Source organism: Hyperolius riggenbachi, chromosome 8 (genome assembly GCF_040937935.1).
Source record: "Hyperolius riggenbachi isolate aHypRig1 chromosome 8, aHypRig1.pri, whole genome shotgun sequence".
Lineage (NCBI taxonomy): Eukaryota > Metazoa > Chordata > Amphibia > Anura > Hyperoliidae > Hyperolius > Hyperolius riggenbachi.
Genome location: NC_090653.1, coordinates 216,942,945 through 216,963,798, shown reverse-complemented (window position 1 = coordinate 216,963,798; position 20,854 = coordinate 216,942,945). Strand labels below are relative to the sequence as shown.

At 43.5% G+C, this 20,854-nt stretch overlaps 1 protein-coding gene across 4 annotated transcripts in view; it reads left to right on the top strand.

Moving 5' to 3' along the window:
* RABGAP1 (RAB GTPase activating protein 1) overlaps positions 1-20,854 on the top strand; it is a 281,195-nt gene that overhangs the window by 237,496 nt on the left and 22,845 nt on the right. For all 4 annotated transcript variants that reach the window (XM_068248160.1, XM_068248159.1, XM_068248157.1 and 1 more), the window contains 2 exons: positions 1,206-1,334; positions 20,463-20,555. In XM_068248160.1, the coding sequence (XP_068104261.1) occupies positions 1,206-1,334; positions 20,463-20,555 (222 nt within the window). The remainder of the gene's footprint in view (positions 1-1,205; positions 1,335-20,462; positions 20,556-20,854) is intronic.

The following is a 20,854-nucleotide window of genomic DNA, read 5'->3' as shown; positions in this document are numbered from 1 at the left end:
CTGCCAACTTGACCAGATCGACGACTTTGCGCTTGTGCGAGCGTGCAGAGGCGCCGCTCGTGTTCGCACTCCCGCGGCTAGGAGCGTTCTGCGCAAGTGCAGTACTTCGAGGAACACATATGCTTCTGGGGGCTGGAGGAAGCCCCAGGAAAGTAAATCTGATTTTCTTTCATTTCACTCCTGTATTCTTTAAGGTTGTGCAACCAAACATTAGAATAAGGGTCTCATCATGAATGTCCATGCTATTTTCATTTGCGTTGTAATTTGGAGGATTCTCTTGACATATACTGTACACTCTTGGGGCACACTCTCACATTGGTCTGCAGCGCAGGTGGCTTTGCCTTTTACAGAATTGCATGACCTCTATGTTACTTTCCCACACTGACCCGATTCAGGGAGATCTAACTTTTGGGCCAAATATCTAAGGTAGGCAGTAGCAGTGTTTGGGAGTCTTGCCCAAGAACTCCTACTGGATAGGTGCTGGCTGAATCGGAAGCCAAGATTTAAACCCAGTCCTCCTATGTCAGGCAGAGCCCTTAATCATTATGCTATCCGGCCACTAAGGGCTCTGCCTCTGACACAGGAGACCTGGGTTCAAATCTCGGCTCTTCCTGTTCTGTAAGTCAGCACCTATTCAGTAAGAGACCTTGGGCAAGACTCCCTAACACTGCTACTGCCTATAGAGAGCGTCCTAGTGGCTGCAGCTCTGGTGATTTGAGTTTGCCAGGAGATAAGCACAATATAAATGTTATTTTATGTCTTGTCTACTAGACTGATTTTTTAGAGCTCCATTTTATTTGCACACTCCAAGGGGACCATTTATAAAGCACTGAAAGTTGCTTTCACCATTCATTGCTGTTTTTCACCAATAGAAAATAGGCCTATTAAGTAAAACAACATCACTATGATGCTTCTGTTGCCATCTCCCGACTGGCTGAATTGGCATGCATGAATCGGGAAACTGTGCATCCCCCTTCCTTCAAGACTGCCAGTTGTTAGCTGTACTGTCTAGAAACAACTTATGTATGGAGATTAAGTATTTCAAACTATGGGTCTTTTTTTTTTTTTTTTCATTTTAAGTTTTAAGCATAAACATGTTATTGGGAAGCGTTGATGATATATGTTAACATTCACTGTATTGTTTCTGTTTTGTGTTTTCCTCTTCACATGTATTTGAAATAATAATATTGAAGTTGTCTCTCCAGACTTCCAAGGATGATCTGCTCCTTACAGACTTTGAAGGTGCTCTAAAATTCTTCCGTGTTCAGCTTCCAAAACGCTATCGCTCTGAAGAAAATGCTAAAAAGCTGATGGAGCTGGCCTGCAACCTAAAGGTATCTTTGATGATTGATCCTGAATGATGCTTCTTTATTCAATATCGTTTGCAGTTTTGTTTTTGTTTTTGTTTTTTTTTTTAATGAGAGCAGCAAAATAAAATTTAGCCAAGAGCATTATGTGGGCAGGAAGAATAAGGGCTCTTTCACATCTAGAACGCGTGCAGGCACCGTTCTCCTGCACGTGTTATATGTCGTGCGGCGTGTTGGCAGAATTTAGCGGTGCGAAACAATCAGCGGCGGTAGTAATTAATTAACCTGACCGGAAAGTGCCGGCTTGTGACGATTAAAGGCTCCCGGGTGCGTCGAACCGCAACGCTTCAAACGCAGCGTTGGGTGTGAAAGGTAAAATGAAACTCTATGGACTTTCTTTCTACCTTGGTTAACGCAAAGTTTCGACTTTGCGTTAAACCGCAGAAAACGGGCTCTGGTGTGAAAGAGCCCTAAGACATTGTAGAAATGACACCTAATAATGGCTAAGTGAAAAAAAAAATAATAATAATGCAAGCTTTCAGGGCTCTCCTCCTTCAGGTATATATGCCCAAAGATCACACTATGCATCCTTTTTTTAGTTGTGTATTCAAAGGCATCCTTTCTACAATAGTTTCTGTTTTGGATTAAGCTGCAGTATGCTACAGGCACTGCTTGAAACAGCACCCTCAATCAGCTAGTTATGTAAATAACAGGAGTTATGTTAATTTGGTTTATATGTTTCTGATGGCACTATGCGCTAGCTAACCATTGAGCTATGGTTATTTCCCAGTCAGGCAGTCCCTTGCACCATACTTTTCCTGCTTGGTCCTATCACCAGTGTATGAGGCTGCATTGATTGGTGTATGTAAACATTTTTCCTTGTAAGCATTTTCAGTTTTCTTCCTCACATTCCCAGACCTTAATGGATGGTTTCAAATTGTAAGCTTTGCATATATATGGCGTTACTTGGGCAAATTATTCACTATCACTTTGGTCAAATCTGTCAGCACTCTTTTTTTCTCTACCTCGACAGTGTGAAGATTCAGTGCCCCAAACTTCTTACATCTTCCTCCCTGCTGTCCTTGTCTAGGCATTCTCCATTTCTCTTGCTTGCAAAGACGTGGCAGGGCTGCTATGTATTTGCCCATACTGCATCATCATACCGCCCAACTTTTTGAGATGAGAAAAAGGGATGCTTAAGCCACACCCCTGGTCACGCCCCACCACGCCCCCTAGTCACACATACCATAAAGATTTCATAAGAAAAATATGTTGTCTTATAATTCAAACCACGCTGGTCCTTTCTATCCTGGTTCATTTTCCTTCATAGTAACATTTTAAAATTAGAAATATATACGTTTAGAGGATGGGAATAAAGTTTAGAGTCAATCAAACACATTTTAACTATAGAAATATAAATATTTATATAGAAAGAGGGACAAAGTCCTGAAAGAGGGACAAGTGAGGGGGAAAGAGGGACAGGGCTACCAAAAAGGGACTGTCCCTCCGAAAGAGGGACAGTTGGGAGCTATGCATCATGCCCAGGCCTGGCCATGTGTAGTGGAAAACCCGGTGGCTAAATTATGCTCACTGATGCTGTGGGTGGGACACTGCCAAAGTCTCAGAATACTGATGAGGCAGCTTGTTGCAACTAGGGTGCAACCTTTATAAATTAATAGAAGGAGCAGGTAATTGGGCTGCATTATTTGTTTTAGGCCTTGTTCACACTAGGGACGTTACTGTATGCTTTTTCACAGTGCATTGCTCTAAGCTCTTTGCTAGGTACATATTTTTCGATTGATTCTAATACACCACGCTCACATCTATGCGCTGCGTTGCTGTTTGTTTGAGAAACATGGTGTAGCAGGCATTTCTGTGCATTGCGCTGTGAAGAGCACAGCAATGCAAGTTAATGGGTGCACTTTTTTAGCGCATAGAAGCGCATAGCAATGCGCTTTGGAGATGCACTTTTTACCCCTAATTCCTTTCTCTAGGGAGTAAGCAACATAAACAAATCTTTACGGACAACTGCTACTTCAAATAAGCAAAAAGCATGCTGAACAAAAACGCTTTCAAGTGCATATAAAATGCAGGGGACCGCTTAAAAGAAGCGCACCGCAATGCACTGAAATGTGTTATGAAATGCACTTCAAAACATGCGGTTTTTATCATGCGCTTAAATATGTTTCTGAACGCTTTCTATGTGAACGAGGCCGAACACTTTCTGAAACACCTATAATAAATATAGGATAAGGATAGAACCTAATGAACCGAATATGATTTGTTTTGTTTAGGTCCGCTTTAAAGTAAGTCAGTAGGAGTTTATGTCAGCTGATACCAGGTTGATCTGTGACAGATTATACTGCATTGAGAGGCACAAAACTAGCAGAACAGTAGTGCCTTCTAGAGCAAAATGTAAAGGTACCTCAGCTCAAAGCTCATACAAAGCCTGAAGATGCACACAAACCCCTAAAAAAGGTATTTTTTTTCTACATAGCCATAGATGTGTGTGAGCATCCGGGCCAGTCTCATTGAGGGGTCCCTACACTAGTGTCCTTGACGCTGACTGAGGGGCTGGCCCACGTCTGTCGATATGTGAAAGCAACAATACACGTGCTTTGTGTTAATTTTGAGTTTTGCTTTACATTTGTCCCGTCTGAACGCCTCAAACGTTTATCAGCCTGTTTTAGGGTACTACAATTTCTTTGCTCTATAATTATTTTTATTCACATCTTTGCTGAACTCTCATTCGCCATACAGTTTTGGTCATCTGATCTTACCACTTTCAAGTAGCAAAAGTGCTTTTCAAAACAATTAATTCAACATATTTTCAATCTGTTGACACTGAAGATAAACTTGCTTTGGTCTGAAGCTACTCAATTATCAGTTAGGGCCAGTGCACACCAAGAATTGGTAGCATAATCGCAAACACTTAATGTTTTTTGAAGCGATTTTTAAAAGAGATTCCAGGCATGTCCCTAGCTATTTTCTATTTGTGTTAAGCAATTTCGAAGTGTTTTGGTTTAGCGATTTTATACTTCTTCAACACTTTGACCTTGAAGAGATCAGCTTTTGAAAAAAAAATAGCAAAATCGCTCTGTTATAGCGTTTTTAGGCCTCTTGCACACTACATGCGATTCCGGTATTTTATACGTCCGATTTTGGCTTCCGATTAAAAAAATCTTAGCAGTATGTTTTTTAACCTGAACCCAAAATCGGATCAGATAAAAAAAATCGGAATTGCATGTAGTGTGCAAGAGGTCTTAGAGTGATTTTCCTCTTTTCCTATACGTAACATTGAGGCGTAATCACCTCCAAAATGCTGCAGGACCTGCGTTTGCATTTGGGAAAAAATCACCTCACTCTGGTATGATACATCCCATTGAATTACATTAGCCAAGTGCTTTTTGAAGTGCTGGCGACTTGAAAAGTATTCAGAAGCGCTCTTGTCATGCACCAGCCCTTACTTTCAGTCTATCAGGTGAACCTGGTTCTGTTTGATTTAATTTGATGCTGGGTGCTTATTTGCAAAGGGCGCTTGCTGGTGTTTTACGTGTATCCATAGAAAGTCCAACACAACTTGTAAGCAGTTTTTCTTAATATATTAAGCAGTTTTCCTAATATTTTGGAAGTATAGTTTTTTTGGGATGCAGTATGTATAAACTATGGTCATCAAATATATAATTTTCCATCAAAAACAGAGAAAAAGCTTCACTGATTTTTGCTGCTACAATTTTGTACAATACTTAGACTACTGTTCACTTAAAAGCACTTGCTGTATCCCTTGTTTCCACATTATGTGACACTTTGTTTTGTTGCAGCACTTTAGCCATTTACAGTGTTTACACAAAAATGAATGATGGGACGTGAACGATTGTATAAACGATAGCGCAACTTTTTGCTGAAGTCCATTGACTTAAGTAGAAATCAGAACAATCGTCCGCGATGTAATCCGTAGTGACAGTGGTTCAGCATGAACAATCATCTCGGGTAGTCGGACATTGTTAAACATCGTTAAAAATTATCGTGAAAAATCAGATGCGGGGCGTGGCCTAGCACGCAGAGATGATGGACGCTTAAGAACAGAGCTCCGGACCCAGTGCTACTTTAATCGAGTGGGACGAGAGTTATATGTCACAAAAACCTCACCTGGGCATGCAGACCCGCATTAAGACCAACAACAAGTCTCAGAGGGACAACTTTACTCCGGCAGGAAAGACCGTCCCTGAGTTATTCAGAACACAGCAAGCTCGGAGACAGAACAACGCGGACAAGATGGCGCCGACGCGAAGCGATACAGAGGCCTCTTCTCCCGCTCCCTCAGAGGACTCCCCTAATACAAGTAAGAGACCCCCTACTACCAAACCAAACCCTAAAACTGACATCCCTACCATGGCGGATATGAGGGCACTGGCAGACGACATAAAATCCTTCATAAAAATGGCCATATCGGAGGTGAAAGAAGAGGTAGCGGCCATTAACATGAGGCTGACAGACATAGAGCAAGCGGGAAGGAAGAGGGACACAAAACTAAAATGGCTACACAAAGCAACAACAACCCATAATCGCAGGCTGATAGACCACAGTAGGCACTTAGAGGACTTAGATAATAGGGGAAGAAGATCGAATATAAGGGTGAAGGGCCTACCAGAATCGGTGGCATCAGAATCTCTCACAGAAGCCCTCAATGCGATTTTCAACGAGCTCCTAGACCGGCCAAAAGACACTCCCATAGAACTCGTTAGAGCCCACAGAGCTCTCGAGCCACGGGGCTCAGAGAGCGACCCCCCGAGGGATGTAGCGTGCTGCCTGGCCTCGTTCCAATTGAAAGAAGAGATAATGAAAGCGGCCAGAGCTCAAGATGAAATTATCTGCAATGGGACAGCCATTTCCCTATATCAGGATCTTTCCCTTATCACCCTCACAAATCGCAGGGCGCTAAAACCGCTGACGAAACTACTGCAGGACAAAGGCTTCCAATATCGGTGGCGCTTTCCCTTTGCACTTACTGTCCTACACAAAGGCAGAATAGCGACCCTGAGAACACCGCAAGACCTGCCGGGTTTCTTAAAGATCCTTGGTCTACCCAAAGTAGCTCTGCCTAACTGGTACGAAGAGTACCAGCTACAAGAATCTAGCGCCATTGCATCAGAGCGCGATCCTGCTAATAAATCCCCTCCTCGCAGACAACAGGACGGGGGGTCTCCACGAAGCAAGGCTGCAAGCTTTTCAGGCTCAGAGGAGGAAGACACCACCTAGACAGACTCCAGCTTTGCAAGTTACCCACTTAGTCTGCAGCTGTATGAACGGACTGCATTTACTGTGATACCACCAAGGCGGACTTTATAAAAACACGGAAACAAACAACCAGCACGAACTATCATGGGGATGAAACATCAGCATGAACAACTATCACTCCGCACAGCAGCAAACACCCCCACCTCAAAGTATCCCGGCTGCAACAATAGGGCCACCCAAAACAACGGACCCGGCTGCCATGCACACTAACTACGCAAGATATGCATGTCGGGCATAAAAGCTCGCTCCCTTAGGGGAGAACTGTAACTGTCGCTTGCCCCTATATGCTTACAGGGACACACAGGAGGGACAATGAAATAATGGCCCCACTCTGGGAGAGTCAATCACTTGATGGCAAGCTCCGTAGGAGCCTACAATACAAGAGGGAAGAGATAGCTTTTAATGAGGGCAACAAAACATAATAATGGGACATGAGGGATCCCTCTAACCCACTCTATAGATAGCGTTCTCCAGGATGCTAACCCATAAGCAACCGCTAACCTCCCTGACTAACAAGGCATAAACATTCCTGCTTCTTTAGGGATTTAGCAAACTCTACTTGCTCCCACTCTGCTAAATAAGCACTAACTCAAAAACTAACATTTCCGCAACCTATAGCTAACCATATCTCTCCCCCCTTACGCATGCATGCTCTAACCTGAATTCGCTTACTGATAAGATTAAGATTTAAAAAATGATTTGATGGGTGAAATAACATCAGCTGCATGATTTTGAAAATGCTATATATTGACCCCCTCAACCGGTCCATATAGATTAATCCCATAGTAACAAGAGAAAAACATCCTAGTTGTGCTACTTGTTTCCTCTGCCTGCCTTTAAAATGGTGGATATACCTATAAGGAACATACTAAAGGGTCAACACTGGCCCTCTGGGTCCTATCTGCCACCAGCCCTGAGGGGCGGATATAAATATCTACTATTGCCATATACCGCTAGCTTGTCGCCCCCAGGAAGACATACCCAGAAAAGACTTTCTCTATAATTGTTCCCACACTTTTTGATCCAATTAGGGTCCAATAGTTTTTGTTCTTATAGCTAACTTGACGTTCTTCTTATTGAATATATAGATAGCGCAATATACCACTACCCCACATCAGAGATCCTTGACTCAGGGCTCTCTGGTAACTTCCCCATTTGATTTTGAGAGGGTACTTGGGTGAAGGCCTACTAGGCCTGCACCAAACTACCTCTCAAAGGGGAACCAACTCAATATCCACCTAGAAGGTTTTATTTAAAGGTGGCTATATCCCGTGTCGGTGGGCTCGCACAGCAGGAGCCAACTACATAGCCCACTCTGCGCATCCAACACAACTGTTTACAGCAAAATTGCAAGCGCTTGCCTATTAGTGAAAGGCGACAATGAGATCTACACAGGAAAATTGAAACACTGAGGGGAGACAGGTGAAATGGAAAGTAACCTCATGGAACATAAACGGTCTTAACACACCGGAGAAACGCTCGACTATTCTTAGGCTACTACAGAAACAAAAAACATCAATCGCTATCCTACAGGAAACCCACTTTAAAGAAAATAAAATCCCTTTCCTAAGGGATAGAAACTTCACTAATTGCTATCATGCCCCCTCAAAAGAAGGGAAAAACGAAGGGGTTTCAATTTTATTACACAAAAACTGCACCATCACCATTACAGAATGCAAAAGGGACCCAGAGGGAAGGTATTTGTTTATTAAGGGGAACTCAGGCAACAGGGCAGTCACTATCGCAGCAATATATGCCCCAAATGAAAAACAAGAAGCTTTCATGAACAAAATCACTAACCTATTACATGACTTTGCACAGGGCATGATAATTGTGGGGGGAGACCTAAACATTCCATTAAACCCTAACATCGATTCCTCCACTGGAAAATCCTCAATCCCTTTCAAGTCTCTCAAAAACATCAAACAGAACCTACTTTCATTGAGACTGATGGATGTTTGGAGACTCCAACACCCACAAACCAAAGATTATACACACTATTCAGATCCCCACTCCAAATACTCCAGAATTGACTACATACTTCTAACTCAAGCAGACTTGGAGTGGGCGATTGAAACTGACATCGGGCAACGGGTAATTTCAGACCACGCACCAGTCCATTTGACGATGCAGTTCCCAACAGTTAGATTAAACCAATTCATCTGGAGGCTTAACCCTGACTTGCTAGAGTCCCAAAACGATGTTAACAGGATAAAAGACTCCATCCTAGACTACTTAAAACATAATGATAAACCTGAAAGCCCTCCCCTCCTGACTTGGGAGGCACACAAACCTGTAGTAAGAGGAGAATTTATAAGACTGGGAAAATAAAATAAAAAAAAAAAAAAGAAGCGAAGCTAAACTCTCTACTACTGACACTCCAAAAGCTAGAAAGAAAACAGAAACACGCCAAAGAAATACTCACAGAGCTTAATAACACGAGAGAAGAAATTAAAAATGTACTGCACCTAGCGGCAAAAAAGCGAATCCTCAGGGCGGAAAAAGCAATATATGAATGGTCCAATAAAGCAGGTGCCTTTCTAGCAAGAAGAATTAAAAAAAAACAAGCTCAACAACAAATAGATGCCATTATAGATAAAGCAGGGAAAAAACACACAATTTCCAAAAACATATTAGAAACCTTCAGACAATATTATGAAGGCTTATATAATATAGGAGATAAGTCTTTATCACCTCAACAGCTAAAATCCAGATTAAACAAAATTCAAAGCTTTTTAACGAAATTTGGCCCCAGCCCCTTAGACAGGAGTATAACTGAAAAATTAGACAGTCCAATATCCAAGGAAGAATTTCTATCAACTGTCAACAAGCTGAAAGCGGGCAAAAGCCCAGGACCAGATGGTCTGACAGATATATACTACAAAACTTTTGCACCCACTCTAGTAGACCCCTTTCTGGCAGCTTTTAATTCCGTAGGCCCTAACCCCACCCCATCCCCACAGCTTCTAGAAGCTCACATCACAATCCTCCACAAACCAGGCAAAGACCCAACTAACTGCGCCAGTTACAGACCCATTTCCCTTCTCAATAATGATTTAAAAATTTTCGCAAAAATAATCGCCAACAGAATCTCCCCTTTACTCCCAAGCTTAATCGAGCAGGATCAAGCAGGTTTTGTTCCAGGAAGGGAGGGAAAAGACAACACTACCAAAGCAATCAATATTCACAATTGGCTTACAAGGCGAGCCGTGGAGGGATGCTTTATCTCCACGGACGCCGAAAAAGCCTTCGATAGGGTGGCGTGGGACTACATTTCTGAGACAATTAAGCACCTAAACTTCGGGTCTAGCATGATTAATTGGATCAACCTTTTGTACTCCCGACCCACAGCACGTATCAAAGCAAACTTTTTGCTATCAGACATCTTTTCCCTCTCCAATGGAACGAGACAGGGCTGCCCGTTATCCCCTATCATATACATTCTGACACTGGAGCCTTTTTTAAATCAAATAAGACAAAACCCTAATATAAAAGGGGTGACAATACAAAACAAAGAGCAAAAAATAGCCGCTTTTGCGGATGACATGCTATTCTTTATCACACAACCACTGACATCCATGCCAAACTTGATCCAATGCCTAGAAGACTTTGGATTAATATCTAACCTAAAGATAAATTTTACAAAATCCAGCGCCCTGAATATTTCATTAACCCAAATCACTCTCCAGCAATGTCAAAGCTCCTTCCCCCTAAGGTGGGAATCATCTGACATTACTTACCTAGGAATTAGAATCCCAGCGGATCTGCAAAGAATTTTCGCATTAAACTATACCTCCTTAGAAACAAATATCACAGCTGATCTAACATCATGGGGGAAAATGCAGGAAATCTCATGGTTTGGCAAGATGTCAATAGTAAAAATGAATATCCTACCCAGGTTCCTCTACCTATTCCAAAACCTTCCAATTTCGCTACCCCAATCATACTTAAAGGGCATTCAACGGAAACTCACACAATTTATCTGGAATAAGCAAAAACCCAGACTAAGATTTGAGATACTTACTAGAGCTAAGGCTGCCGGGGGTCTGGGCCTTCCAGATCTATCAAAATATTATTGGGCATCCCAATTGGTAAGGGTACTAGGATGGGCTGACTTCAAATCAGGGAAGGATTGGGTCCAAATAGAGAACGCCAGCGTTCAACCTCAAATTCCGATCATTCAAAATTTACTGTGGGACCTTGCGTCACAACATTCTAAAACCATATCCCATCACCCATTAGTGGCCCCAACTCTGAAAACGTTCCTAACCTGTAACAAAAAATACAAACTTTTAGGGAAAGGAAGCCTACTAACACCCTTGCTAAAAAACAAGGACTTCCCACCCGGCCTGGAAAAAAACTTCCTCACGGGATGGAAAAAAACCGCATCTCCTAGAATTATAGACTTCATGAACAAAGGGGAGGTACTACCATACATGCAAATCAAGGACTTCACATACCCACAAAATATACCAAAATGGCAATACTTTCAAATAAGGCATTACATAAACTCACTAAAAACCAAAAACATGCTAAGCCAATCCACCACGGTGTTTGAGGAAAAGATCCTCTCTGTAAAAGAACCAAGACATATACTTGCATGGGCCTACTCTTTGCTGAACAATTACAGCTCGGATGAGCTGCTACAGTACCAGAAAATATGGAACCATGCATTAAACAAAAATATCTCCTCAGAACAATGGGAATCCATAGCATTAAACACACATAAATCCTCCAGAAACGCCTGGGCCCAAGAACAGAGCTTTAAATTCCAATCGCTATGGTACAAAACACCTGAAATTATACATAGATATGCCCCCGATATCCCAAATCAATGCTGGAGATGTGGCAACAAGGATGGTTCCTTTCTACACATCACTTGGCACTGCCCATCCCTTAAAACATATTGGGTGAACATTCACGACCTCACTCAAAATATATATGGCTTCCCTATCCCATTCGAACCAGATGTGTTCCTGCTTCACAACTACCACATTAGCCATAAAGAATATAAAAATTCTATACTACCACACCTGATCAATGCAGCTAGATCACAGATCCCAGCACTGTGGAAACAAAAAACCATCCCCTCTATCCAAAGCTGGATGCAAAAAGTAGGTAGAATACAAAAACTGGAAGAGCTAATCCATAGCACACAATACACCATGGATAAATACCACCTCATATGGGATAAGTGGCTGCGCCACATGGAAGCAACACATTCAGAAAGGAGCCTTGGGCTAGATTAAGGTCTCCCAGTACTGCAACCCCAAATCCAATAATCCCCGGGAATCAGACACCCCCGGCACGGACATCAGACCCCCCTTCACAATAGCACAAACACAACTGGCAAAAATATTGGATAAAGCGCACGAGTGGAGCATACTTTATACTTTATCTATGGTACACCTGGTGGGCGGGCTCACCGACACGGAAGACACGGAAAACACTGACACGGAAAACACCTACCTATCATTTCAGTTACTATCTCTTAAAGTAGCTACGGTTGAAAGGTGGAAAGACGACGAACATTATGGTGCAGATGTTAGAAACATGTCTAAAAGAAGACATGAAGTGACAGCGTAAGACATGTCTAGATATCAACGCAGTATGTCTATACTGAACCTCTGCACTCGACAGTCACCATCAGTTACTTAGTTAATAAAGTTATTGTACAAAATTACATAACCTGGAAAAAATGCTAGATAATTAAAATAAGCGATTGCACTCCAGAGACGCTTAACAATCTAATAGAATCGATAACTAGCTCTTTGTACTATGCTTTTTAAATGATTCAATGTAAATGATTAGATTTATGGAGTGTACTACTACACTGGATAAGCGTTCATATGTTTGTACTGTTGTTCTTTCAAATTTGTGTAAGCTTTCATATGATCAATAAACAATATTGAAACAGAAAAATCAGATGCAGAATCTTTCCATGTGTTTGGATTCAGACAAAGACAAACACAACCTGTACTCCAACATATAATGCCCCTGATCACTGTACTCTATAAACAGATGGCAGAAGTTCAAACACAATACGGCAGCAATCCTATATAATAATAGGCAACTGTCCCTGCGTACAGCGAAAAACACAGACCCTGGAGCCCGTTTTTAAACGGGCTCCAGGGTCTGCTAGTTCAGCCATGCCATGCCTAACACCAACACACACTTTGGAGTCCATCAGACGAAAGGCCTCCGCACCATTCACACTTACTATGAAGCAAAATAAAAGCTAAATATTACAGTATTTTTCGGAATGTAAGACACTACGGAATATAAGACACACCTAGGTTTAACCCTCCTGGTGGTAACCCCGAACGCAGTTCGGAGTAAGCCGCGCAGGAGGATTTCTCAGGCCCTGCTGGGCCGATTTGCATAATTTTTTTTTTTTTTGCAACACGCAGCTAGCACTTTGCTAGCTGCGTGTGCACACCGATCACTGCCGCTCCGCGCCAATTCGCCGCTTCCCGCCGCGCCGCCCCCCTTCAGACCCCATGCGCTGCCTGGCCAATCAGTGCCAGGTAGCGCTGAGGGGTGGATCGGGACTCCCTTTGACGTTGTGACGTCATCCCGCCCGTCGCCATGGCAACGGAGGAAGCCCTAATGTAAATCCCGTTCAGAACGGGATTTCCGGATGGGCTTTATCACCGGAGGCGATAGAAGAGGGTGGGGGGATGCCGCTGCACAACGGCTATCATGTAGCGAGCCCTAGGCTCGCTACATGATTTATAAAAATAAAAAAAAAAAACTGCTGCGCTGCCCCCTGGCGGGTTTTAATAGACCGTCAGGAGGGTTAAAGGGCAAAAATCAGGGGGGGAAAATATATACTAAACCTGGTGCGTCCATGTTCTAGGAGTGTCTTGTACATGTTCTCCCCCATTGTCCTCCTATGTTCACTATGTGTCCCCTTCTGGCCCCCTGTGTGGTCCTCCAAACCCCCTGTGTCCACTCCTGCCCCCCTGTGTGGTCCTCCTGACCCCATGTGTCCTCTTCTGTCCTGTGTGTATGTCCCCTTCAGCTCATCTGTGTGGTCCTCCAGTCCCTGTGTCCACTCCTGTGTGTGTCTGTGTCCTCTCCTGCTTCCTTATGTGTGTGTCCGTGCCCCATTCAGCCCCCGTGTTGTCCTCCTCTCTGTGTCCGCTCTAGCCCCAGCCCCTCTATGTCTCCCCTCCAGCCCCCTCCCCCTGCATGTCTCCGCTCTCCCCTCTCCCCTGCATGTCTCCGCTCCCGCCCTCTCCCCCCCATATCTCCGCTCCCGCCCTCTCCCCCCCCATATCTCCGCTCCAGCCCTCTCCCCCCCCATATCTCCGCTCTAGCCCTCCCTCCCCACATGTCTCCGCTCCAGCCCTCTCCCCCCCCATATCTCCGCTCCAGCCCCCTCCCCGCATGTCTCTGCTCCAGCCCACTCCCTCCCCCCCCACGTCTCCCCCCGGGTAACAATAACTGCAGAGCGACTCACCTCCCTATTGATTCCAGAGCTGGGTGGTCCTCTCCGCCTCCAGCATGTCAGCGGTTCTCCTGTAAAAGAATAGTTAGAGGCAGAACAGCTCACCTTCCTCCAGAGGCGGCAATCTGCAGACACCTTGCATACCGCGCGGCTTCCCCTAGCGACGGCTCATGTTAATGACTCATCGGCTCCTGTTAATAAGTCAAATAAGTCATTAACATGAGCCGTCACTAGGGGAAGCCGCGCGGTACGCAAGATGTCTGCAGATCGCCGCCGCTGGATTAAGGTGAGCCGCACTGCCTCTAACGTTTCTTTTACAGAAGAAGCGCTGACATGCTGGAGGCAGAGAGGACCACCCAGTGCTGGAATCAATAGGGAGGTGAGTCGCTCTGCAGTTATTGTTACCTGGGGGAGTGGAGACGTGGGGGGCTGGCAGACTACACAGGGGGACAAGGCAGGGAGGCCCCGACGTAGTGACGTATCTGCGGGCATTTTAAGTCGGGATCCCCTGCCTTTCGAATATAAGATGCGTCTTATATTCCGAAAAATACGGTAGATACTTACCTCAGTAGTAGAAAGCCCCCTCCTCTTCTAGCCCCTCCGTTTCAGCGCTGGATCCCTCTGAACATATTTGAGATAATTGACCAATATGCTTCTCGTGGCCATGCTCCTGTCTATGTATGTAGTGAGCTACTCCGCGTAGGGCATGCACGAGTAAGGTCCAGTAGAATGAAGGAGGAAAAAAGCCCTGCATGATTGCTTTGATCTACTGAGCATGCTCGGAGCTTTCTAGTGCATGCCAGTACACAGAAGCTTGTACTCTGATGGGAAGACGGTCACCAGAAGAAGAGGGTCCTGGGCAGCATCTGATGGCTATAAGAGGATCTAGGACGCCTCTGAAACATCCCTTATTCATCTTTTAACCTCTTCCTCATCGCAGGTTTACTTTAACATTACATGCTCACTTGTGACACTCACCCACAACCCCAAAATACTGCCTAAATTCTTTAGCCTTTGTGTTTGTACAGGGATTAAATAGTCCAGTTCATGGTGCCAGTCTGTTACTATGCCCCTCGCATGGCTCACCAGTCTCTGGGCCAGGTTTATCAAAGCATTACCGACAGTTTTTTCTTCTCAAACTGTTCTAACCAGCAGAAGGAACTGTTCTCCATGATCATAAGAAACTTCTCGAATGCCGCGTAATAGCAGCAATTTAGCAGGGATCTCTAGAGCTGCACTACAGTTAAGAAAAGTGCAAATCCATCCCTAAACTGTCACAGATTAAGAAGTGCTTAATAGCAGTTCTACGGATAGTGCAGCAGTGCAGGCTAGACATGGTTTGTGAAGGACTCCTACCCCATGCTGCCAGGTGTCCTGTGAAACTGTTCTGTATTTAACACTTCCAGGGCTGGGCATTGATGCAATACAGCAGATGTATTGGTAACCTCAGCAACAGCTACTTCCCTCACACACTGCACCGTCTGAGAAACCTTCCTAACTCCTCCTATTCCTAACAGTTTAAGAAGGAATCTGCACTATCTAGTGTTTTCTTAAGATGTCTGAGACCTACCAATATTCTGTCTCAGACACTCTTTATAAATGTCTGCCTCTGACTTCTCTTGCTCATACTCTTGGAATCTGACTGTAGGGTGAGCAAAGTGCCCATCATGTACCAAAAAAAGAGAGCATGGCCAGGACAGGAGCATGGCAGGAAAACACGAGCAGAGAATGGTGTGGGACCCAAAGCTGAACAGTAAATAGGACACTTACACTGTTTCTATAATACTGGACTTTGCTTTAAAGTGTACGTACCCGAGGCAACATGTGACAGGATGAGATAAACGTCTATAAATAGTACCAAACATATTAATAACCAGACTGTTTTACTTGTTTTATTTTGCTGCTTGAAAGAGTTAATTTCTAGGCATGGAAGTGACAGCTTTTGTCTTGTCAGTAGCTTGTTAAGAATATGTTAAACATCACTGATCAGCAAATTACAGCCATAAAAGTTTTCCTGGCAAAATACAACTTCTGAGGAAAGGGAGAGATAAAATGCATGAAGAATTTACCTTTTTCTAACTCTGGCACACTTAATAGGCTGCCACTGATTAGACACAGTAAAACATTCAACCTACATTATTAATGTTTAATTATCAAAGAAAACCCTGGGATAGTTAAACAAGTCATTTTTAGGAGTAGGAAGATAAATATAATTGTTTATCTCACCAGTTTATTTTCACCCCAGGTTCACTTTGCTAGTGAAAGGATGGTTTGTGTCTCTTTTAGTATTGACTGAAATTGTTCCCCCAGAAAAATCCATACTGGGAACTGTTATTCTATTTCTGTTGGTGGCTGCTGTTACTGTATCCAGCATACGCTGTTTAGTGCCTCCAACCCTTTCTGTTTTTTTATGCACTACCAACAATTGTTAGCTTCGCTCTGGGCTCCATGTAAGCTGCGTTAGCCAGCCTGCTATTCTGGAAAATGGTTAATAATGCAAAAGGGTTTGTTTCTAACCAAGGATATCCTGTCTGTTCGCTCTGTATGACAGAGGAAAGCTGCATTCAGCGGCTGTTCCCCTTTGCTGATTCACGTTTGTAAGTATCCTGCAGGTTACTGCGTATTGTCTCCTATCTGCATTATCTGGTGCCTCAAGCAGTTATCAGAATTTGCTCATATTTCTTCTGCTTTCTTGGAAAACTGCAGTAATGTTGCATAATATTGGCTGTGTGGAACCAGTACAGGAGTTTTCATTTAATTAACTAGGCCGTGTGCTGTGCACCTATTTTATTTATAGGCATGTTAACTAAGAAGTTTATTTTACAGACTAAAGCTGGACAGGCATCCACTGTCATTTGTAGTCTGCCCTATAAATGAAATCTGTACCAAAGAGGAATTACACTAAAAATGTCCCATCTTTGATAGATTTGCCACACTATGATAACTGATAAGAACAGATTCCTCTGTTTTTATAAACAAAAAAAAGTACATGAAATGGTTAAAATGTTTGCTTTCATCCTCTCTTAGATCTTTATCACATGATTACACTGAGAAAAACTATCCTTTTCCTGCACACAGCTGTTCTTACAGTGGGGACATTTTTCGAGAAGATATTCTTCTCTTTGCTAAGCAAACAAAGGGGGAATCTACTGCATCACAACTGCACTGATTGTAAGCAGCAGAATTATTTTGTCTCACAAATTCTGCTGACTTTGAACACAGTATGACATAAAGATGCATAATGACTTCTACCAGTGCTAACTACTTTCAAATAGGAGAGAACTGTGTTTTTTACACACGTTACTTTGGGACAGAATCAGAACACATAGCTCTATGGGCAATAAGGAGTTGGGAGACAGGTTTTTGCGGTCTGTCGTTAAGCCGCAATCAGCCCCGGTAACTGGCTCAGTCACGCCACACGGGGTCTTCTGCTCATGCACGGGAGGTCTGTGCATGCGCAGAAGACCCTGAGTGACGCGATTGAGCCAGTTACCGGGGCTGATTGCGGCTGAACGGCAAACTGCAGGAGGACAGCGAGGGACTCGCACGTGTTTATGGGGCTGGAGGAAGCCCCGTGTAAGTATCAAATCTATTAATTATGCCGTCTCTGGTACACTTTTACCCTAACGGACCAGAGAAATTTTCACCTCTCAGTGCTCCTCCCTTTTATTCGCTAATAGCTTTATTACTACTTATTACAACAAAATGATCTATACCTTGTTTTTTTTTTCGCCACCCATTAGGCTTTCTGTGGGTAGTGCATTTTACTAAGTATTTTTTTTTATTCTAAATGCTTTTTAATGGGAAAAATAAGAAAAAAAAATGAAAAAGAATCATTACCGTATTTTCTGCCGTATAAGACACACTTTTTCCTCCCCAAAAAATGGGAAGAAAAAGTCCCTGCGTCTTATACGGCAAAGGCAGGGAATCCCCGACTTCCAAACGCCCACTGATACAAACCGGCGCCATGTCGGGGATTCCCTGCCTGTGAGCGTCCTCCTGTCTCCTCCTCCTGTCTCTTTTGTAACCCCCACCAAGTCTCCTCCTGTCTCTTAGGTTCCCGCTATGGTCCTCCTGTCTCCCACATGTGTCCGCGGCTCTCCCTGTGTGTTTACGCCCCCTCCCCTTGTGTTGTCTGCCCCCCCCCGGGTGTTTAGCCGCAGCTGCTTACCTCATCCGTCATGCCCGCGTGGACTGCAGACCTCCGTCTTCTGTGTGCGGCTTCCTCTAGTGCCAGCTTCTAATGACGCGTCATTACAAGCCGGTTTTCCGACTAAATAACCTACCCGTCAAATGAGCCTACATTCACTATCAAACATATAGCAGGAGGGTTAGGGGAGGGGGAGGAGATAGTAAAGTCTATGGGATGTAGGTTAGTTCGACGGTGTAGGTTAGATTGTTGGAGCACCGGCACTAGAGGAAGCCGCACACAGAAGATGGAGGTCTGCAGTCCATGCGGGCATGATGAATGAGGTAAGCAGCTGCCGCTAAACACCCGGGGGGGCCAGACAACACAAGGGGAAGGGGCGGAAACACGCGGGGTAGCTGCGGACACATGCGGGAGACAGGAGGACCGTAGCAGGGACCTAAGAGACAGGAGGAGACATGGTGGGGGTTACAAAAGGACCATAGGGGAGACAGGAGAATACATAGAAGTGACAGGAGGACCATGGGGGAGATAGAAAGGACAGGAGGAGACATAATGGGGGTGACAGGAGGACACATGGAGGTGACAGGAGGACCATGGGGGAGATGGAAGAGACAGGATGAGACATGGTGGGGGGAGACAGGAATACGCATGGGGGTGACAGGAGGACCATGGGGGGCACATAAGAGATGGGAGGAAACATGGTGGGGGTGACAGGAGGACACATGGGGCAGACATGCTGACACATGGGGGAGACATTGGGACACAGGACGACACATGGCGCAGACATGGAGGATACATGAGGGACACAGGAGGATATCATTTGAGGGATAACATGTACTAGGCGCTCCTGAAATATGGACGCACCAGGTTTAGTATTATTTTTTTTCCCCTGGTTTTTGCCCTCTAAACCTAGGTGCGTCTTATACGGCGTAAAATACGGTATTTCTCAGTTTTCGCCTTTATAGTTTTAAAATAAAAAATTCTCCTGTGGATAAAACCCACACATTGTATTTGCCCATTTGTCCCGATTATTAAAACATTTAAATTATGTCCCTATCACAATATATGGCGACAATATATTATTTGGAAATATAGGTGTTATTTTTTGTTTGTTTTTTTAGTCCGGCCTATAATTACAAGCCCCTATTTAGCAAAGTAGTAATAATTTCCCTCATAAAATATAGGTTAAAAAGTGGAGTCCCTAAGGCAACTATATATATATATATATATATATATATATATTAAACTGATTTTTTTTTTTTTAACCAAGTGTTTTTTTTTTGGGGGGGGGGGGGGGCCTTTGGAAGTATAAGTTATTTATTTTATTAATATTTAATTATACAGTAAGTGTACAGTACATGTATGTATATCTATATGTGTAATTTTACTTTTTGGCCACTCCTGTTTTATAGAAAGTGTTCTCTTTTTTTACATTTTACGAAGTATGACGGCTTCCTGTTTTATGAATGGACGTGGGCGCTGATCGTGGTCATGTCCATTCATTCCAGGCAATGCAATTGGGTAGAGGACGCCCAATCACAGAATACAGAGTCCTGATGGGTAACGGCGGGGGGGGGGGGGGGCTGCACACATGCACAATGGCGGCGGGAGCGAGCGACTTATTAAAACATCCTGCTTCCGTTAACAGGTTCAAGCAGGACGTTTCAATAAGTCAGATTGTTAATAATCTGTGTAATCTAACAGCTTGTCAACATACAGAAATCATACAGAAATCAAAGTCTGAAGAAGGATTATAAGCAGAAAGCTTAGTTTTCTTCTATAGTTAGCCAATAAATGGAATAACCGTGACACAAAACATTTTGCTTTTACTGATGGCTTATGTGGTACAATATAAGGGAAAGCATTTCAGGTTGACTGGCTGCGAGCATCTGTGATATGGTGAAGCAAAAAGTTTCCTCTTTTTTTGTTGTTGTTTTTTGTAGAAACTACTGTGTTTTCATACAATACTTTTCATTCATAGTTTCAGTGGAGTTCTATTAAAATCTCTGCCTGAACTGTGGCTTCAAGTTTGCATATGTTTTTTTACCAGTAATACCTAAACTTTCAAAGTGAACTTGTAGGCATACAATTATAGAAACTGCTAGTGCAGAACTGTGTAAAAACTACAAGATCTTTTGAAATTGTTAATTATTAATTTATGAAAATTTTAGTTTATGCCGTGAATTGAACATTTTAGAACTAAACTAAAGCAACTTGGTTTCTGATCATTAGTATTGGATCTGCTTTATTTCAGATTAGTCAAAAAAAACTCAAGAAATACGAGCGGGAATATCACATGATGAGAGAGCAGCAGGCACAGCAGGAAGACCCAGTGGAAAGATACGAGGTGAGTGATGGAGAAGGTTCTAGCATTGTAAGGGCTTATGCATATTTTGCAAAATATGGTGTACAGTAATTTATTCAGTGTACAGTCAGATTTTTGTACCTCTATTGCTTTGTACATACAACAGACTTATCTCGGCCGAGGCAAACTAGATCTATATACGACAGCGACTCACACACACATTGTTCCCTTCCTTACCCCATTCACTAAATGCTCCGTTGAGTGCCCTACTGTTGTCCCTCCTCCCCTACACATAGCAACAGAACTCGTCAGTTTGCTGTGGCCAAGGAATGTGGTGTGCT